Source organism: Ostrea edulis, chromosome 1, assembly GCF_947568905.1.
Source record: "Ostrea edulis chromosome 1, xbOstEdul1.1, whole genome shotgun sequence".
NCBI lineage: Eukaryota > Metazoa > Mollusca > Bivalvia > Ostreida > Ostreidae > Ostrea > Ostrea edulis.
Genome location: NC_079164.1, coordinates 19230349 through 19252022, shown reverse-complemented (window position 1 = coordinate 19252022; position 21674 = coordinate 19230349). Strand labels below are relative to the sequence as shown.

The following is a 21674-nucleotide window of genomic DNA, read 5'->3' as shown; positions in this document are numbered from 1 at the left end:
GTTTAAATTTGTGGTACTTCACATACAGCTGGTGACGTCTTGAGTGAAAAGTTTTCGACGGGACATAAAACAAACAATCGATCAATCTCTTAGAAAAGAGAGCTTTAAGAGTGACTAAAGATGACTCTTCAAATAATGGATGATGGTAACTTACTGGCCATGTCCAAAAAGAAATCGATGGAGGTATTGATTCCCGCCTACCTTTTGTCAGAAGAGTTTGAATACAGAATTCCATGAACATGAAACTTACCACAACACGTGATTATAATCTACCGATTATTAAGTCTCCCAAACAAAGTACATGTAATGGCTGTATAAAAGTGGCTCTTTCAGAGTACAATTATTTTTCTCCCTTGACAAAATCCTTGGCAATTTTAACTTCATTTCAAACAAATCTAGATCACAAAGACTTTGATTTTGAATTTTTCACAGAACTCCCTTTTTTCTTCAGTAAAACTGGTGTCACTTGACCTTGATCTTAATTTGTAGGTACAAACATCCTCTAATCATTTTTGATGATCCAATAAGGTCTTCCGTTGGAAACGGAAGACGTTAATAAGAACCAAGATTGATTGATTGTATCTTGCTTAACGTCTCGCTCGAGAATTGTTTACTCATATGGGGACGTCACCAAGACCGGTGGAGGGCTTCAAATTTAGGCCTATGCTAGGCGCTTACGGCCATTGAGCAGTGAGGGCTCTTTAGCGTGCTACACCTACTGTGACACGGGAAATCCGTTTTTAAGGTAATCTCCGTGGACCCATGACATTCACACCTGATGCCGAGCGTTTGGCGATGGAACTGTCACTAAGAACCAAGAAAAAACAAATCTACAAACGAATTTTAGAGACTTAATATTGTAATGGATAATTATTTAAATATCAAAAAATTGACAATCCAAGTATTATTCAGCAATGATTCAGTTGCCATTCAGTTGTCTGTGGCATTTCATCTTGTGAAATGCGTCTAATCAGCAGTGAGCATGTGTATATACATATATGTATGTACCCATACACACACATACATGTATATCTTCACACTTACACATACGTGTACAAACACACTGCATCTGGTATATAACAAAATCATTGACATGATATAACAAGAAAGAAAGGTCGTTATTTTGAGAAGAAAAAACCCCCACACCATTATATGCACACAAAGAACCGGAAACTCCCCTATGAAGGGTTAAGCAATCGTTGAGTCTCCTTAATGAAAGTTCCTTAATCTCCAAATGAAGAGGCTGCAGTATTAGATAATGAAATAGGTGAAAAGAACTTTAAGAATTCAAAATTGAAAGCAGGACAAAAACGCGCTAAAACACCGGAAGTGGGATTAGTTGCCTATTTACGCAGATAAAGGTACCAAAGGTGTGGAAAAATAGGTCACTGAGTAAGATAATGTCCCGAGCTGATTGTAACTGATATAGTGGGAAAAATCAACAAACGTTATGGTTTCATATCAACGCCAAGGGGTGTGTGCACTTTGCAATATTGGATTTGTGGCGAAATCGGTCACAACTGCCCAAATTGATTGTATCTTACTGAAAACACAATGAATATAGACAAAATCACTTTAATTAAGCTTGTATTCAACACAACTAAACGAAACAATATTCAGGAAAAGTAAAGTTTTCTCTTCCTGATGAAAATGATAGAGAAAAGGAAAATTGATTAGATTTATTGCGTTTTCATTGAAGATATCTACAAATCAAAGACGATGTTTCTTAATCAGCATGTTTTCTCTTACAAGTGCTATATTGGGCACTCCATTGATCATAGATGGTTCTTGTATCACCTCCTTTGAAGTTAATTTCTTACGTGACAATTATTTTTGTAAGGATTGAATGCATCTTTGATGAACACTTCCTCCAACTAACATTATGTATGCTGTCTGCGATTCTGACGGATTTCCCTTCCTTCCCGCCCATTGTAGCAAACACTAACGTACTTTGTATCTCTCAAATGGTTAGTGAAGAATGGTTCGAAAGTGAACATTTCAATGATCATAATATACGATTATATGAAATTTAATTTGTTAGATAAATGTGATCCCAAATGACTTGCATCCATACCCTTACTGACGTACTATAAAACAAATCTAAAGAAACCGATAACATACACCAAATCTTACAGTAAAATCTTTGTTCTATTTCATTTGGTGATTTTTATTTCACTAATCATTTGTAACTTTTGATATCACAACGAATAGTAAGTGTTATTCGTAAAACAGAAAATGGTAGATGGGTGGTCCAAACAAAGACCAACATACCAAGTAGTATCAAAAGCAAAAATAGATCAATTTACAAATGCTAAGTCCAATTCACCTGAAACAAAATTACTGATGTGAAAGAAAAGTCTAATGGAACAGAATAAGACTTAACAAAGACAAGGAAAGATCCTCGTAAGTTATGTGGTCATAGAACAATTCATATGGATTAGGCTAAACCATTACCAGTCCCGGTGTTAGAACGTTCGCTTCGTGGATTCGAGCCCCATTCGTACCTTGGCTGCGTCAGACCTAAAACGTAAAACTTGGTATAGTAAATGCTCCCCTGTCCATCACACCGTAATTGAAAGTGAGAGTCGTGGGTCTTTCGGAGACCGTAAAAACTGAGGTCACGTATAACATCAGTCCTTTGAGCGTTTCTCTTGATAGAAATCGTCACGATATCAACATCAGTATGTCTCTTGATAGAATTTGCAACGGTATCAACATCGATATTTCTCTTGATAGAAATCGTCACGATATTAACATCAGTATGTCTCTTGATAGAATTTGCAACGGTATCAACATCAATATTTTTCTTGATAGAAATCGTTACGATATCAACATCAGTATGTCTCTTGATAGAATTTGCAACGGTGTCAACATCGATATTTCTCTTGATAGAAATCGTTACGATATCAACATCGGTTGTGATTGATTGTATATTGTTTAATGTCTCGCTCGAGAATTTTTCACTCATATGGACATGTCACCATTAACGGTGAAGGGCTGAAAAATTTAGGCCTATATGCTCCTCGCTTATGGCCTTTGAACAGGGATGGCTCTTTATCGTGTCACACCTGCTGTGACATGGTACCTCGGTTTTTGCGATTTCATCCGAAGGACAGCCCCATTTAGTCGCCTTTTACGACAAGTAAGGGTACTAAGGACCTATTCTAACCCGGATCCCCACGGGACATATTAACATCGGTATTTGTTTTGGACATGCAAGCATCTTACCATATTCGATGGAAGAACATAATTATGGTGGCAGCAATATTTAGTTCTAATTAAAAGTTCACAGTAAAGAAATCAGATTATTGGAGTCAGAGAGTTGTATGTAAGTGATGAATTCTTTGATTTAAATGTATGTTATAATATACGGTGTTCCATATACTATATCATGAACGGATTTCCATATGTAACAAACGCATATATGCGCAGTTCTTATTCAGTATAACGAATATACAGAAAGGCAAAAATAGAAGAAGAAAAAAACCTAACAACGTATTTAAAGAAGGTGAGTTGTCAGTGGGTATTGTCATATACAATTTCTAAGTTTTTATTAAATACTAGTCACAGTAATACTGCCGAAAGTTTTATTCGTTACTTAACTTTCGGTTTGATTGTATTTGTGTGAAAGTTTTATATCGTATAACAAGTAAAGTTTTCAGTGAATATATACATTCAAACTTATGTCTTCGTGCAAAATTGTAGCTCTGACGTAATTTAAACGGGGAAGGAATGTAGGGGAGGGGCGCATATATCTCCGGGGAAACGCCGGACGTAGACTAGGCTAGTAACGGTATACCCTGAAGGTTCCAACTCTATCAGTGTATAATGCTATAAATAACCCCACTTCTGGAGCACAATGAAGTACGTGTGTATTAGTATTTTAATTCTACACTTTTATTACGAACATTATACACAAAATTACCATGACGTAAATAATTATCATAATAAAACGATAAAATGATTTATGTGGATTTCATATGATTCGTTTGCTTGCCATTTTCATCCAATGGTTGCTTAAATATGAGTAGTCATTTACTCAATGGTCAAAATCTTGTGCTTTTAATTGCAAAGTGATAAGTGAAATAACTAAGAAGGGTCATGAGACTCGCTGAGGAAAATTATACCCCGACAGAAGAGCAACCCATCAAGTGGATTTCAGATAATAATTTGACAAGTTACTAGCACTGACATAAAGCATTCACAGTTGGTGCAGTCTATTTTATCATTCTCTTTGGGATTATTTCCCCTGCTTATTTTCTTACGAGTACCTTGATAAATTATGTACATTGCTCTCGTGCCTTTTTCCATTGGTGTTTCAATTGTCTCTATGATTATTACAACATTGTCTTGCGTTCTAAATGAAACATGATCAACACGCAGACGTATGGGAAGAATAATCTAATCCATATAATTAAAAAAAAGCCAACATAAATTGTGTTTCATTTTCCAAAATGAACATTTTTGATTTCCTCAAATATCGAACGACTTAGTGCGCAAGAATCATATTGCTATTTCATATATGTCTTTCAATGATAAGTACCTAAAAGAGAAATATTCTTCTTCAATGCCCTCGAAAAAAACAACAACAACCAAGCACCGAAAGGGATACCTTCGATAAAAAATGACGACAAACGACATATGCTTAATATCTGTTGTCAAATTATAAAATGCCATATGGATCCATATCCGAAAAATATAATCTCATATTTCGAATATTTTATAGGATTTTCATTATTTTAAGAGTCAAATTCACCTTTGTCATATATGGTTTTCAAAGAGTCGCCTACGACAAAGGTAGCTTTAAAGTAGTAGATGATAGTCAGAGTGCACTGTTGATTTTCATGAGAAAAAAGGGGATAGCAGGCACCGATACCCGAGAACTTGTTAAAAATATTTATGAAGGTACATTTTAGCTGCTTAATTTCTAAGTCTATTGGTAGATTTGAGTTATGGAAAAGATTACCAATTACTTCTTCCATCACGATTCTAATCCACACGGACACCGTGGGAATCACAAATTTCCAGAATTCCTCATCGATCCCATTTTGCTGACAAAAATTCCTTGCGAAAATGGTGTGCTTGACATTTGCTTGTTAGGGAAGGATAAAGTGGGTATCTGCTCCTATTTAAAAAAGGAATTAAACATTTTCGAAACTTCAGGTTTCCAACACGATGCACTGCCTTCCAAAGGGAATCCCCAATACCTGAGTAGGAGTGAAGGCAGTATCATGTATACAGAATTAGAAGGGAATACTGTAAGCAAAACTGAATATCCACCTTCCCAAAATAGAGATGATCAAGATGTTGAAATGGTGTCAGAGAAAGGAATTATTAAAGAGCCAGAGAAGAGGAGAGACAATACAACAAGTGCCACCGCATCCGATAAAGACAGCGAAGCTTTAAAGAAACAAAGCAAGAAAAATGCGAAGAAGAAGCGTGAAAAAAAGATGGAGGTGGATGAGGAGAATAAGAATACAAGCAAAATAGAAAGAAAAATAAATGACGGTGCAACTGAAAGAAACAGAAAAACAAGCGATATTCTTATAACAGAGAAATGGATTCCACGGGGAATACACTGTACAAAATCAGGAGGTGCGATCGTATGCCTTTGGAACGGACTACGGGGTGAAAGATCGCAGGGAAAAGTCGTAAAATATAGCAAGGATGGAGAAGTGTTGAAGGAATATGAAACCCACCACCACAACCCTCTTTACGCTCGCCCTATGTATGTTACCGAAAACCATAATGGGGATATTTGCGTTTCAGACTGGGAGAGAAAAAGTGTCATTGTAGTGAACCAGTCAGGTACGAAAAGGTTCGAATATGAAAGACATAAGATGCAAAATGATGAAGAACAGGAATTTGATCCAAGAGGTCTGTGTACAGATTCCCTGAAGAACATTCTTATTGCTGATTATTGGTGTCATCGACTTCATGTATTGGACGAAAATGGCCATTTCATACGCTTTCTAATCTATCAAAATGCACGAGGCCCAACTGGAATTTGCATCGACGAAAACAACTTGCTTTACGTTTGTGAATTGGGAGGGAAAAGCATCAATGTGATAAAGTATTTGAAAGAAACAATTAAACCAGAGTAAAGTACAGCTAGAAAGTACTGGTGCATATCTTCGTATTTATCATCTCAAGGATATTGGTCCCTGAGATTTAGTGTACCCTGATGTGTGATTTAGTGAAAGAAGTTTTGATTTTAACCACTTACGAATGGAAATTTTTCAATTGAACTTAATGAATTCGTGTGTCGTTAATAAAGGATTCCATATGTATATCATGCAGCTGCTTACCACTGTATGTAATAAGTTCATAGTATTATCAACTGTTTAATTGTCTGATCATACTGATTATCAAAGTTTAAACTGATATCATTTGAATGTAGAGTTTATAAACTATATACTGTGAATTTTAATGAACAGTAGTACCCACTTAGAACCGTGATATGTTAGGGATATTTACTAAGGGATATAACATTTGCGTATTGTGTTACGGTGAATTCTTCATCAAATCCTAACAATGCCTGTATCTTCATCTAAAGTTATATTGTTAAAAAATAACACTTGTATATCTTATATCTATTTTGACACTAGTACTTGTGAACGCCGTAGGATAGTACAGAGAGGCACGGGGGAGAAAGTATACCAACTCATTCGATGCTTCATCGGAACATATCCGATGGTCCGGGTTTGTCATATTCTCGATTTTGTATTCTTTATGGGAATTATAAGATTGATCACTGTTTGTTATCTTTACTTTTGTCATTTTCCTTAACCGTATTTCTCAATAAATACATAATAAAATATCAACATTATTTTTGATAACTGGGATATATCCTTTATTATTTTGATGCCATGATCAGAATGTGAATGTTGCGGACAAGAAAATAGCAAGACAGTGTATTTCTATATGCCCGTCTAAGACTGGACGTATCATGGTATGGCGATCATGACCGTCCATATGTCTGTTTCATGTCCGGTTCATAACTTAAATACTATGAGACCTATAATAATGAAACTTTGTCAGAGCATACATCTTGGATTGAGGGTGGATCGCAATTTAAAGTTAGGTCACTGTGACCTTTGATTGAGACGATATGGCCAAGCACGACAAAGACGCCTCAAAGCACATCGGAGGTGAGATTAGATGCCTATTTACGCAGGTACCAACGACGTGGAACAAGTGTTTATCAAATAAGATGGTGTCTCAATTCGATTGTAACCGATAAGCATAAAACTAAGTGGAAAATCAAAAAACGTTATGGTTTCACATCAACGCCAAGGGGTGTGTGCACATTGCGATATTGGATTGAGGGGGGGGGGGGTGTCAGTCATAAATGCCTAGATCGATTGCATCTTACTTAAAACACAATGAATATAGACAAAATCGCTTTAATTAAGCTTACATGCAACACATCAATACGACACAATATTAAGGAAAAGAAAAATTTCTCTTCCTGGTAAAAGTCACGAGAGAGAAGGAAAATTTGGTAAGATTTGTTACGTTTTTATTGAAGATATCTACAAATTAAGCACGATGTTTCTTAATCAGCACGTTTTCTCTTACAAGTGCTATATTGGACACTCTATTGATCATAGATAGTTATTGTATCACCTCCTTTGAAGTTAATTTCTTACGTGACAATTATTTTTGTAAGGATTGAATACATCTTTGATGAACACTTCCTCCAACTAACATTATGTATGTTGTCTGCGATTCTGACGGATTTCCCTTTCTTCCCGCCCATTGTAGCAAACACTAACGTACTTTGAAAGTGAATATTTTAATGATCATGATATACGATTGTATGAACTTTGATTCGTTAGATATATGTCATCCCAATGACTTGAATTTATACCCTAACTAGTGTTCTATAAGACAAATCTAAAGAAACGATAACGTACACAAAATTTTGGTGCCATTTTAGTTAGTCTGTTAGATCATTTGACAAATTGATGATTTCTTTGATTTAAGGAGGCGGAGTCTAATTCGAGTGCTCATAACTTTGCGCGTCTTTTTATGTTCATGCATTCGTTGATGCGATGTTGAAGCATTCTTAAATACTGTGTTCTCACTGGAAATTTAACATTACCCGCAACGTTTATGTGTTAGAAATTGTGCTTTATATATATTGATAGGGAAAAATTAATTAATAAGGAAAAATGCTTAAATGGCTCTTACTACATCATTGTTTTCCGGTTTTGTTAACAATACATGAAGCTAAAAAGAAAAAACCCGAAGCAAGACTCGCTCGCACATTCGAACATTAAAATTATTACGAATTTACATCAAAAGAAACATAGCAACGATCTAATCAGCTTTATGTCCTTTGCAAAATAATTCCTCTACGCCAATATATACCAAAATATATCAAATTTAGAGGGATGAGATATTTAAAAAAATTCCTCGATATATATGTAACTTCTGTACCAAGCCAGATGGTCGACTTTTTACTAATTTACAATTCATTAATATTAATATTTATTGGACGATGGGCTAAATATAAAAAGAAGAATTTGATACATTGTCAGAATGGGTTAAAAGCATTAGAGGGATATTAAAATCCCGCATTAGACACATGAAAACAAAAGTACGTACCATCTATCCTTCTGTGTTTAGTAAACCAGAAGTGATAAAAGAATTAAATAGGTTACACGAGGAATATGTTTTAGTTCCAGCTGACAAAGCTAGTAACAACATTGTCTTTGTTTGTAAGGCTCATTATTACAACTGTATTTTAAACGAACTTGGCATTAATTCCACTTTTGGTAATCATACTTATACTCCAACTGCCCTTTTAAAAGACGAAATTCTTCAAAACCATGCTTCAGTTTTAGACACATTTAATATCCCAGTCAATGGGTCGAATGAATATGAGTTACCGTACCTATACTGGATTCCTAAACTACATAAAAACCCTTACAAACAAAGATACATTGCTGGACCCAGTAAGTGCTCTACCAAGCCCCTATCTTTGCTCCTCACGAAAATATTAACAACTGTGAAGGAGAAACTTCAAACTTACTGTGTGACTACATATGCCAGAAGTGGTGTTAATGAAATGTGGATTCTAAAAAATTCCAAAGAACTTTTAGTAAACTTGAAATCGCAGAATTTTTCCCAAATCAATAACATTAAAACCTATGACTTTTCAACACTATACACGACCATTCCTCACGATAAATTAAAGACTAGACTTTTTTTTACATCATAGACAGTTGCTTCTTCAACAAAAACGGAAAACGGAAATATTCATATCTAGTGATCAGTCATTCAAAAACTTACTTTGTTAAACACCACTCTAATTCCACGCACAAGTACTCTGAAGTTGAAATAAAAAATATGCTAGAGTTCCTCATTGACAATATCTTCGTTGGAATTCCCATGGGCACGAATTGTGCTCCTTTGTTAGCTGACCTGTTTCTATATTCATATGAAGCAGAATTTATTCAAAAACTTCTACGCAAGCAGAAAAAATCTCTCGTTGTGGCTTTCAATTCGACATTTAGATATATCGATGACGTTTTGTCTATTAACAATAATAGCTTTCATTCATATGTCGATTTGATATATCCCTGTGAGCTCGAAATAAAGGACACCACAGAGTCGTCCACTTCTGCTTCATACTTAGATATTTTATTGAAAGTAGACATTAACGGCAAACTGACAACTCAACTGTATGACAAACGGGATGATTTCAGCTTCTCCATCGTCAACTTCCCATATTTATGTAGCAGTATTCCATTATCACCTGCATGTGGTGTTTATATATCTCAACTGATTCGATATGCAAGAGCTTGTTCTATGTATAGTCAGTTTTTAAATCGAGGTAAGTTACTGACAAACAAGTTGATGGTACAGGGGTTTCAACAGTCTCGATTGAAGTCAGCATTTTGCAAATTCTATGATCGTTATAACGATCTAGTTCGTCAATACAACCTATCATTGGGTCAAATGCTGTCTGACGTGTTTCATACCGATTGTTAGACCGTTCGTGACACACTGGTGTTGACTACGGATAACTCCGTTTACATGACCAAGATATAGGGCTCACGGCGGATGTGACCGGTCGACAGGGAATTTGCATCGACGAAAACAACTTGCTTTACGTTTGTGAATTGGGAGGGAAAAGCATCAATGTGATAAAGTATTTGAAAGAACCAATTAAACCAGAGTAAATAAGAGCCGGAAAGTACTGATGCATATCTTCGGATTTATTATCTAATAATTTGGGTTGCTGGGATTTAATGTACCTTGATGTGTAATTTAGTGAGAGAAGTTTTAATTTTATCAGGTTACTAATTGCAATTTTTCCATTGAACTTAGTGAATTCGTATGTCGTTAATAAATGATTTCATATGTATATTATCGGTGGTATATATATAGTGTACCACTTGCAGTGTTAGGAGTTCATAGTTTCATCAGCTGTCTAATTGTCTGATTATGCTGATGATCAAAGTTCAAATCGATTTTATTTGCATGTTGAGGGTTTGAACTATATACTGTGAATTTTGATAAACAGTAGTGCCCACGATGTAGAACCATGGTGTTATTAGGAATACTTACTAAGGGATATAAGACAAGCATGTTGTTTTACGATTAATTCTTCATCGAATCCAAATAATGCCTGTATCTTCAACTAAAGCCATACAATTAAGAAATAATGCGTGGACATCTTATATCTCCTTTGACATTTGTATGTACGAAGACCGTAGGATTCTGCAGAGAGACACGGGGAAAGTATACCAGAAAGTATATAAACTCTTCGCAGACTACATTGCAATGTGTCTAGTGGTCCGGGTTTGTCATCTACTCTCGATTTTGCATTCTTTATCAGAATCATAAGTTTGATCACTGTTTCTTATTTTCCTTTTTTCATTTTCCCTAACCACATTTCTCAATAAAATATACATCTCTTATTATATTTATTAATATTTGTCGTTTTTTCGTGGTGTGTGATATTTGAGTATGTCTCTTGATAAAGACGCGGGTTGCGTCGAAAATTTGAGGTTTAAATAACCAACAGTGTCGTGGCCTTTTCAGTGCTTTTATAAAGTTATACATTTCTTTTCTGACCTTGTATCATTTTAGACCCGACATTTTAAGAAAGTAGGGTGTTGTTGGATTTTTGTGGATATATATATATATATATATACATATATATATATATATATATATATATATATATATATATATAGCTTGAAAATACGGATATATATTTAATTGCTGGAATAAAATTTAGAAAATCATTTCAAAATTAAGGATTATCTCCCTTATGCATAGCTCTTATCCTTGGACGAATTTGGCTTGAGCATCACGGAAGAGACATTTTTTGTCGAAATGAGCATCTGGTGCATCAAAATTGGCACCGTATAAGTTTTACATATATATATGAATGATCTATCATACTAAATTCATAATGCTAGATCATATATGAAACACTAAAAAGACCCAATATTTTTCTGGGAAAATAGCACATGGTATGCTAATAAGACAATCACGTGGCCAGACTCGGCTCCTTTTGGATAGAAAGTGTTTAAAAAGAGAAGCTGTATATCGGAACTATTTTCATTTATATCTTTACAAACGTAGTTTTTGTCATGTTGAAGAGAAACACTCTGGAGAGTCATCCTTGGCTAGTGAAGATGAGTTATTGTATGCAGATCAATGTTGTTTTTTTGTTTCATTTTATTCATAGAATACCTTAGTGTTGATATCTTTGATAGATTCTTTACATCGAAACACGCAAGAGAAATTTTGTATTGATAAAAAGTTGATTGAGGATATGTATAATAATATTTTGAAATTGAAAACTTTCAAATTTACTTTATTTAGTAAAAAATGTAGCTTTAGTAGAAAGTGATCTGAAAAAATTCAAAACCCTACTGGACTCGAACCCACAATCTACAGTCCTAATTAAAATCCTACCCCAGTCCTAACTCGACTCCTACTTCAGTCCTTAGACCTAACACGAGTCCTACTTTAGTCATAACTCTCAACTCGAATCTTACTCCAATCCTTATTAGAATCCTACTTCAGTCCAAACTCAAATCCTACTCCAGTCATCAATCGAGTCCAACTGTGTCCCTAACCCCTAACTCGAGCCCTACTCCAGTCCTACTCCAATCCTAACTCCTAACTCAAGTATAACTACAGTCCTAACTCCTGGCGCAAGTCCTACTCCGGTCCTAACTCCTGAATTGAATCCTACTCCATTCCTAACTCCCGATTCGAATCCTACTCCAGTCTTAACTCCTGAATCGAGTCCTACTCCAGTCTTAACTCCTGAATCGAGTCCTACTCCAGTCCTAACTCTTAACTCGAATCCTACTCCAGTCCTAACTCTTAACTCGAATCCTACTCCAGTCCTAACTCCTGAATCGAGTCCTATTCCAGTCCTAACTCCTGAATCTAGAAAGGAGAGGTAATTCACCCCCCCCCCAACATTAGAACGCCTTTTAAAACTGGAAGAGATTTCGTGTTTGCGGCCTCAACTTCAATTGAAAATTCAAACAATATACATTTATTGCATGATAGTGAGGGAGATATAAATATTCATATCTCCCGAACAGTCATGCAATAAATTGTTTATTATACCGAAACAAAGCAAGACTACAAAAACAAATTTGAAATTGGAGTCCACTCAACTATACATTGTATGTAGCTGAGATTGCCTTAACTGTCAACGTATTAGGGGGTACAAACAACGAATTACAGTGATATGAAAACCAGTTTTTGTATTTCCATTCTCCATGGATGCTGATTTACTCGCTTGCTTTTTCTACCAACCAAAACCAAGCGATTTAAATGTATATCAGAGACCCGCATATTTTGTGCCTTACGAACTATCAATCTGATTAAAACCAGATCCTGAGATCCGCTCACTTAGATCGCTACCTATTGTAGCGATTGTGAGCGTATTCTAGGATCTGATTTTAATCAGATTGTACGAACTATCAAAGTACACATCCGATTGCAAAGTACAATGACTCAAACTTATTGTGACGTCACAATAAACTTCGTTTACCTTGACGTTAAGTATATGGAAATGCACGAGACTGTGTGTTTTTTGTTGCATGCGTCATTCGGAACACTCGGGTTTGTTCATTTTACTAGACACTAACCAAACTTCACTCTCTTAGGGAAGATCCTAATTATGACATGTGTCAAAATAGTTCAGAAATAACACTTCACTTTTTCCTGAAGTGTCCAAAATGTTGTATACAAAGACAAAGAGTAATACAAAGTTTTAATAATCTACAAATACCATGCATTACCTTTAACTTTAGAACTCATTTTAATGGTGACAACAACCTTAATTATAAACAAAATGTTGCAATTTTCAGAATTGTACCTGAATTGATCTTGTTTGCAAATAGATTCGTTTAATTGATTTCATTCTCGTACCAAAGAACCAACCTGTTTATATTTTTCTCTTTTTTTATAGTAATTCTTGATATTCATACCTAAACTACTCTTGTCAGTCATACATTAAGTTGTAAATTATTATAGAATTTGAAGCATATCACACTGCTGTTATCATTCATCGGTAATTATGCAAACATGTAATCAAACATTTCTCTATCTGTATGACCTTGACTATGTACTTGTATGGAGAAGGCATATAGGCATTGCCTGTCTAATCCATTTATGTTTATACTGTACATAATAAAATATTGTTTCAATCTAAAATACAGATTGTTAAGCCGTTAATGAGACACTGATTTTGACTTTGGATTGGGTTACTCCGTTAACCTGATCAAGAATATGAATGAAAATTTATCAAAAGGGACGTTAAGGAAAGTCCGTGCTTTTACGTATCCGGTTTTAAATTTTAAACACCGACTAGAAAGTTCCAGTTATAACTTCTATGTCTGATGTTTGAACTGTACGAGTCAAATTTAGCATTCAAATGTGAATCTTAGATATATTTACCATGAATTATTATACTATCAAGTCCTCACTAGGTCCAATGGTACAAAGCAATGTAATATCTACATTGATCTCTAAAAGGCTCATAGCTTGCAATCTAAGCCTGAACAAGTTAAAAATCATACATAGGCGTGACCCTCACAATGGAATTCAAACTGTTTTTAGTGAGTTTGTGTTTGGTTCAAAGAAACGCAGAATTATAAATCCTCAGAAGATCATCAGCAAAGTTGTTGAATATTTGAACTCTTCTTCACAAGTACTTTCAAGAAACAAAATTATTTGTACATGAGCTGTAGTTGCTAGAATATACACATATGTTACACTATATTTATTTTTTCTATAAGTATGAGATAGCATGTAGGTATTTTTATGTATGATATGATTGATAGCCAAACAAAAAAAAAAAAAAAAAAAAAAAGAATAACACACACACCAAAAAAATTGTGAGAAAAAGGAAGAGGTGGGGGTGCCCCCCCCCCCTCCTACTCCTTGTGTTCTAATTGTCAGGGACAAAATTTTCAGTATGATTTATACACACACACACACACACACACACACACACACACACACACACATATATATATATACATTGTCATATTCTGTTAATCTTGATTTTAAGACTGTATTTGCTGTTACAATTTACTATTTTCAAAGTGTGCAAAGAATAATTGTAAAACTTAAATTCAAAAATGGGGGTTTACGTATTCAAGAGACCATTTTGCAAAATATCTCTGGTCAACTATGGTAAAATATGTTTTTTTGTTAACCTTAGATATAATTCTAAATATTTTAAAAGAAAAACTGGCATGTAAACAATTTAGATTTTGAGAATTTTTCAAAATTGCGATATTCTGTGATTTTTTTTTCTGAAGGATGTGAGCAGATTAAACAGCAATTGTGTATGTTTTCAACTGAATATCCTTAAAAATTCTCTCAGTAAATGAATAGCTATTGGTTTCTATATATTATAGCTTAATATGATGTGCTTTGGTGCATATTTTTAATAAAACATGAGATCATGCATTCTTGTGTTAAAATTTGGCTTTTGCATTTGGGGGTATATGTCCTCTGTAGCACATAGTATAAAAATAAACCCGCAAAGGTATGTCTAATATGGGTTGTTTAGTTAGTTTATGAGTTGTTAAAGTTATTTAAATGAAAAAAGAATTTGATTGACAGAAATTTCTAATAGTATTTACCTACCTTAAACAATATACAATCAAATGTTTTTTTAATTGGCAGCCGCATTGTATAAATTAAGTGGCGGCCGCCAGATTTAAGTGTTGGCCACCATGCAGTTAAATTAACCGGCGACCGCCAGATAATAAGGGGCGGTCGCCAGTTAACTTAAGTGGCGACCGCTACATAAATCATGTGGCGACCGCCAGTTAAATAAATATTAATTCTATACCCTTTCACCTATCGGCTTCCGAACACATCACCAGAATTTCATGAGAACGATGAATTCTATATTTGTAGTGTATTTTGTTTAGACTGAATATATCCGGAACTGTAGAACACGCCGTTTCCTGATTTGATTCCGGATTATAACAACCGAGGGATTTTTCTAAAGCTTCAATCCGGAAATCAATTTACATATTCTTGAGCAAATCATTGAAATAAACTTCTTTCTAAAACAGTATATTTGCATGATATTAACTTCCATAGTTCAATTGTATATACATGTATAAATGCTATAAGAAGTCAACAGATAATTGCTAGACGCTACTTCGCGACATTTGATGCGATCAATTATGAATAATCGTTGTTAAAGATACTAAAATCTTCTTGAATTATCCATTGCTTATTGACTGTTGTTTGGGTTATCGTATTCTGTCAACTATTTGGTGCCGGTGCATACATGAACAGATGCATTATATTTCTCATGACATTACATGCATCTTTATTGATCTAATTATTTCTTCTGGGAAGTGTTCAAAGAAATCTTTATTTATAGCGTTTTTCATACCTAATTACTGTACATGTATGAAATAAGTACGACGAAAGAAAAATATTGTAGATATTCCGAATAAATCGTTCATCTTGCGTTCACCGTTTGCCGTTCACTTTGCGTTCGCGTTTGCACTCCGTTTGCGTTCTGTGTTCGCTCACCGTTCAGCGTTCCCGCCGTTCGCTCTGTGTTCGTTCACCATGCACTCACTGTTCGTTCACCATTCAAATGAGAAAGTATGACGTTTCAGGGACTGTAACATCAAAATACCGGTGCAAGGGAAAAGCTTAGGCTGGTTTGTTACCGCGCCATCCATTTTTAAAAATGTCTATATTCTATTTTCTTTTTTGTCAGAACACCCGGCCATTGAAATAGACATACTGAATTTATCAAGATTCATTATTATATCTGCATCGTATTCACGAGGAAATGAGGAAAAAAAACGAGGAAAATCTCATTACAATTGGTGAAGATATCGAAAGCAAAAACATTGGAAATGTAAATATTGTGCTTATAAATCTTGTTACATATAGTAATTCTGTTTTAACGTCTTGAGATTCGAAAAGAAATAAGATACAAAAAATAAATTTCAGTTTTGAAAATAAGTAAGGACATGAACTGCAACGCTTCACGCGAGCAATAACGTGCTTCAAGAAGTATGCTGGCGTGAAGCGTCCAGTTAATGCCCTTATGTACATGTTTATATTTATGTTCTTCTTTGTTTGTTTGCTTGCTTTGAACACATTTTATTGAATAAATCAGAACAATCAGGAGCAAGTTCTAACAATTTACTAGTCTCTCTCTTAAAAAAAACCCCCACAAAGTACCATGCAAATTAATGATATAAATTTTGATTTCACAAATAGGGCAATTGAATTGAATAGATAATACATACAATAATAGCCAATTGAATCTAAAAGTTTCATCTAGACATTTGTGAACAGCAGCAAAAATACTTATTTCAATACAAGCTATTACTGGGTCGAATTCTGTCTGACGTGTTTCATATCAATTGTTTGGTCGTTCTTTGACTACGAATTACTCCGTTTACCTGATCAAGATAGAGGGCACACGGCGGTTGTCGCCGGGCAGCAGGGATACTTACTCCTAGACACCTGATCCCATTTCTGGTATGTCCAGGGATCTGTGTTTGTCTTTTCATTGATTATCTTCACCTTTTCATTAGTCTGTAAAAGCAACGTAACATCACCACAGAATAACAAATCAAGCATAAAAATATGTGTTTATTTAATAACATGACATCACTTAAATATGCCCAAGAAGTTGTCCTATCATTTTTATCCAAATGAAATACAAATTCTGATAATTCAGTGTATATTTTAGTTCAATGGTAGATTTTTCATTAACAGTTATAATAGTTCTTAAGTCTTCCTCATTCATAGAGATGCGCAGGATATAACTGATGGGAGTTTTATTCTAATTTGATATCGGTTTTATGTGGATATTCTTCTGTAGGTCAGTAAACGTGAATGCAAACATATTAAGTTCAAGGTCACACTCACATGTCCATACTGATCACGTGTTTGAGATGTCTTTTATATACATGATCAGATTTACAACAAATCATTTGTGCTGCTCAAATAATGAACCCATGATTAATTTAAAATAAAGACTACTTAAATTGTATATGGTAAATATTGGAAAATTTCAGATCCTCACGTCTATTGTAATAGACATTGATAATTGATAAAGTTAAAAGCACGCTCTTCAGATACACTTTCATCTCATCCACCGTGGCTCGGAGCATTTGATGAAACCACTTCTAGTTTGTTTGCATTACGGGGTATAAATGCAAGGGTGTCGATACATGTTGTAATCTGTACAATCTTCGAAACATATGAATATTTTTTTTTTTAGAAGTGAACTGTTATCGAGGAATAAAAGAGATTGAAACAGCAAACTTTAGGATGTTAAACTGACAAAACATTGCCATTCAAATCATAAATTACAAAGAAAAATCATAATAATTTCTTCCTTAATTTCACAATTGTTATACCGAAAAATACACCGAAGCAAAACATTAGAATGGAATGGATTATATTTCAAGTCGGTAAAATTTTATTCAACATTTAAGCCATTTGATAAAAAAAATGGATACATGAATTATTGAAAAAATGAAGATAACCAATATTGGTAAAATTCATAATCCGTATAAAGTATACACAATTTAGGAAAACAGGGGCTCCTCGATATAACAATGGTTTAATCAGATGTCTACCTACAGCAGAAATACATGTATAACAAAAGAAAACCACCCAGATATTCAATTGGAATAAAAATCCCAACAGTTATATCCTGTGCATCTCTATGAATCATGAACACTTAAATCTGGTTTTAAAAAACTCTAACAACGATCTAGTTTGTTAATACAACCTATCATTGGTTCAAATGCTGTCTGACGTGTTTCATACCGATTGTTAGACCGTTCATGACACGGATAACTCCGTTTACCTGATCAAAATATAGGGCTCATGGCGGGTGTCACCGGTCGACAGGGGATGTTTACTCCTCCTAGGCACCTGATCACACCTCTGGTGTGTCCAGGGGTCCGTTGTTTTTACCCAACTATCTATTTTGTATTGCTTATGGAATTTATGAGATTGATCACTGTTCGTTATCTTCACTTTTCATACAATTTCTCAGATATATTAATCCCTGTAATTTTATGTGATGTCATGTTATTAAATGAATACATATTTTTATGCTTGACTTGTCAATGTTGATGGAAGTCTGTTATGCTGTGTTAATGCTACATTGCCTTTACAAACAAATGTTCAGGTGAAAGTGACGAAAAATAATCAATTTCATAACTCCTATAAAGAATACAAAATTAAAAATAGGGCAAACACGGATCACTGAATACACTAGAGATGGGGCCACGTATCTTGGAGGAGTAAGCATCTCTGTTGATCGGCCACATCCGCCGTAAGCCCTTTATCTTGATCAGGTAAACGGAGTATTGTAAGGTGAAGATAACGAACAGTGATCAATCTCATAACTCCTATAAATAATATAAAATTAAGTGAATATCAAACAAAGACCCATGAACATACCTGAGGTGGGATCAGATTTCTAGGAGGAGTAAGTATTCCCTGTTAGTTTCGTTTAGCTTAGTTTGATTGTACTAAGTGCAGATATAAAATATCTAAAGAATAAGGAAGTTGTTAATTTTCCATGATGTTCAAAAGTTAAAATACATTATATGTACCCCTTACTAAATACATGTAATAATATATAACTGAGAAATCATGGAAATGAATTACATTCTATATGGTAAATTGTATGAATTTCATTCATAAAAACATAAATTTAGTTTTTATTTTGATGTGTTTTTTAAAATTTGATTTTAGCAAGTGTCGTTAAATGCACAAATCCGGAATCGTGCGCGTATTTGATTGCAGCAATAACAGATTCGATTTAACATCGCGAATCTATGGTATTGTAATAAAAACACATACACCCCCCCCATCTACAGCTTAATCTTATTTTCGTAAAACAGAAGTACATTGCGACCAATTCGGAATTTTTCGTATTGCAATAGGACGAGAATATGTTTATTTTGAAATTTATTTTAATATTCAAACTCAGAAAGAGACCATAAAAAATCGGGATCATAGAATCTGAATTTGGTTTTTAAAAATCCATATACAATGTACAATCGAACATATAATCATTACCCAGATTTGATTTTGTTAGTAGTGAAACTCAACTTTGGTTTGCAGTAAAACTGTAATTTGTTTTTGCTTAGATTAGGACTGTCTTTGAGTATGTCGCTCAATCAGCAAGAACTAAATCGAAGAACTTGATAGTGGGACAGAATATCCTGCTGCAATTATTGCAATCTAATTAAAATCAGATCCTAGAATACGCTCCCAATCGCTAAAATAGGATCTGACATAACCCCAGGGGGTTATGTCCTCATGACCTTTCGCTTGGAATATTCATGAGAACTATCAGTCAGTCAGATTGCGTCATACAGACAATGCTGGCTATTTAGGCGGTTCCTGGCAATTCGTAAACAATTTTCTGTAATCTCTTTCCCACGAAGTTTATTCCACACTGTAAAATCGTATATTCTCGCATAACGAATTTTAAACTGTCGCAATAATGCCTAATCTATTCCGTTCATACAAACAACAAAACTTACAATATTAAATACACCCAAATTGAATTAATTGTGAATTCCGATTTATGTATGAATAGGGATGGGTACGATTTGAATAGTTTTCAAGATAGTTTACTTAAATAACGCGAGGAATATAACGCCAGTCGACGTAAACGGTGCATTGTGACGTCGCATCTAGCTGCGATTGTGTTTTCTTTCAAACCAAACAATCGTAGCCATTTTCCTTGAATTGTGAACACCGACGATTTCATAGGCGACGCGATGATTGGCTAACATAAAGTTCACATGAACATGACCCCCAATCAAGTTATGTCTGATCTTCTTACGCAGAGTATACGGATCTAAGAAGTCTGATTTTAATTAGATTGCAATCATTGAGAAAGAAAAGGATGAACAGAAATGGTGTCTGATATAAAGAATGGAATTATGCATTTTAAACCAAAATTCATTGATATTGTTCGTTTAAGGCGTTTCAAATTCCTTTGCAATGAAAAGGTGAATATAACGAATAGTGATCAATCTCAAAACTCCTACAAAGAATACAAAATCAAGACTAGCTAGGGTAAACAAGGATCCCTGGATATACCTGAAGAGGAATCCGGTGCTTAAGGAGGAGTAAGCATCCCCAATTGATCGTTCACACCCGCTGTGAGCCCTATATCTTGATCAGGTAAACGGAGTTATCCGTAGTCAAAATCAGTGTGTAAAGAACGGCCTAACAATTGGTATGAAACACGTCAGACAGCATTTGACCCAATGACAGGTTGTACTTGTAAACTAGATTGTTATAACGACCATATAATTTGCGAAATGCTGACTTTAAACGAGATTGTTGAAACCTCTGTAACTCATTTGTCAGTAGCCTGCCTCAATTTGAAAACTGATTATACGAAGAAGAAGCTCTTGCGTATCGAATCAGTTGAGAGACATAAACACCATATGCAGAGGTCATCCCGTTTGTCATAAAGTTGAGTTGTTAGTTTGCCATTAACATCTATGTTTGATAAAATATCTAAGTAGGAAGCAGATGTGGATGAGTATGGGGTGTGTTTTATTTATACAGAGAAAAAGACAAGCGAAAGTAGTTTCAACTTTATTTGGTGAGTATTGGCCGCTGCAAACAGCAATAATGTATAGGATGCCATTAACAACACATATGGGCAAACCCACACAAAATGCAACATCAACACAACATGCAACATCAACACAAAATGCAACATCAACACAAAATGCAACATTAATCAACAAGTTCAAAGTTGACTACCCCAGGTCAACCGCGGATTGTTACTTAATTACAGTATGTTAAATCAACCTAATATTTAGCTTAATTATGTAATGGGTTATGACAAAAGCACTCATTTTTACAACAGCCAGTTTCACCAACTCACAGTTCAATTCCACAGAACAGTTTCAAATTCACTGGCAACACAATACAAATGGAAGCAGTTGAGTTGAAGTTAATATAGAGTTGTGGAATCAGTTGGGAGTTGTGGTAATAGCAATGATTTTGACAACAGTCACAGTTTCACAAATTCAGTCACAGTTCAATTGCACAGAATAGTTTCAAATTCAGTGGCAACACAACAATACATGTGGACTCAGTTGATTTGGTGTGAGCAAACGCCACAT

General features: G+C 34.7%; 1 protein-coding gene across 1 annotated transcript; it reads left to right on the top strand.

Moving 5' to 3' along the window:
- Nucleotides 1-3384: 3384 nt before the first annotated feature.
- On the top strand, nt 3385-6824 carry LOC125663576 (uncharacterized). Its single transcript, XM_048895840.2, has 2 exons — nt 3385-3508; nt 4944-6824. Exon 2 carries the CDS (start codon nt 4953-4955, stop codon nt 6102-6104), a length of 1152 nt encoding a protein of 383 aa, XP_048751797.2. The 5' UTR covers nt 3385-3508; nt 4944-4952; the 3' UTR covers nt 6105-6824.
- The last annotated feature ends 14850 nt before the right edge of the window (nt 6825-21674 follow it).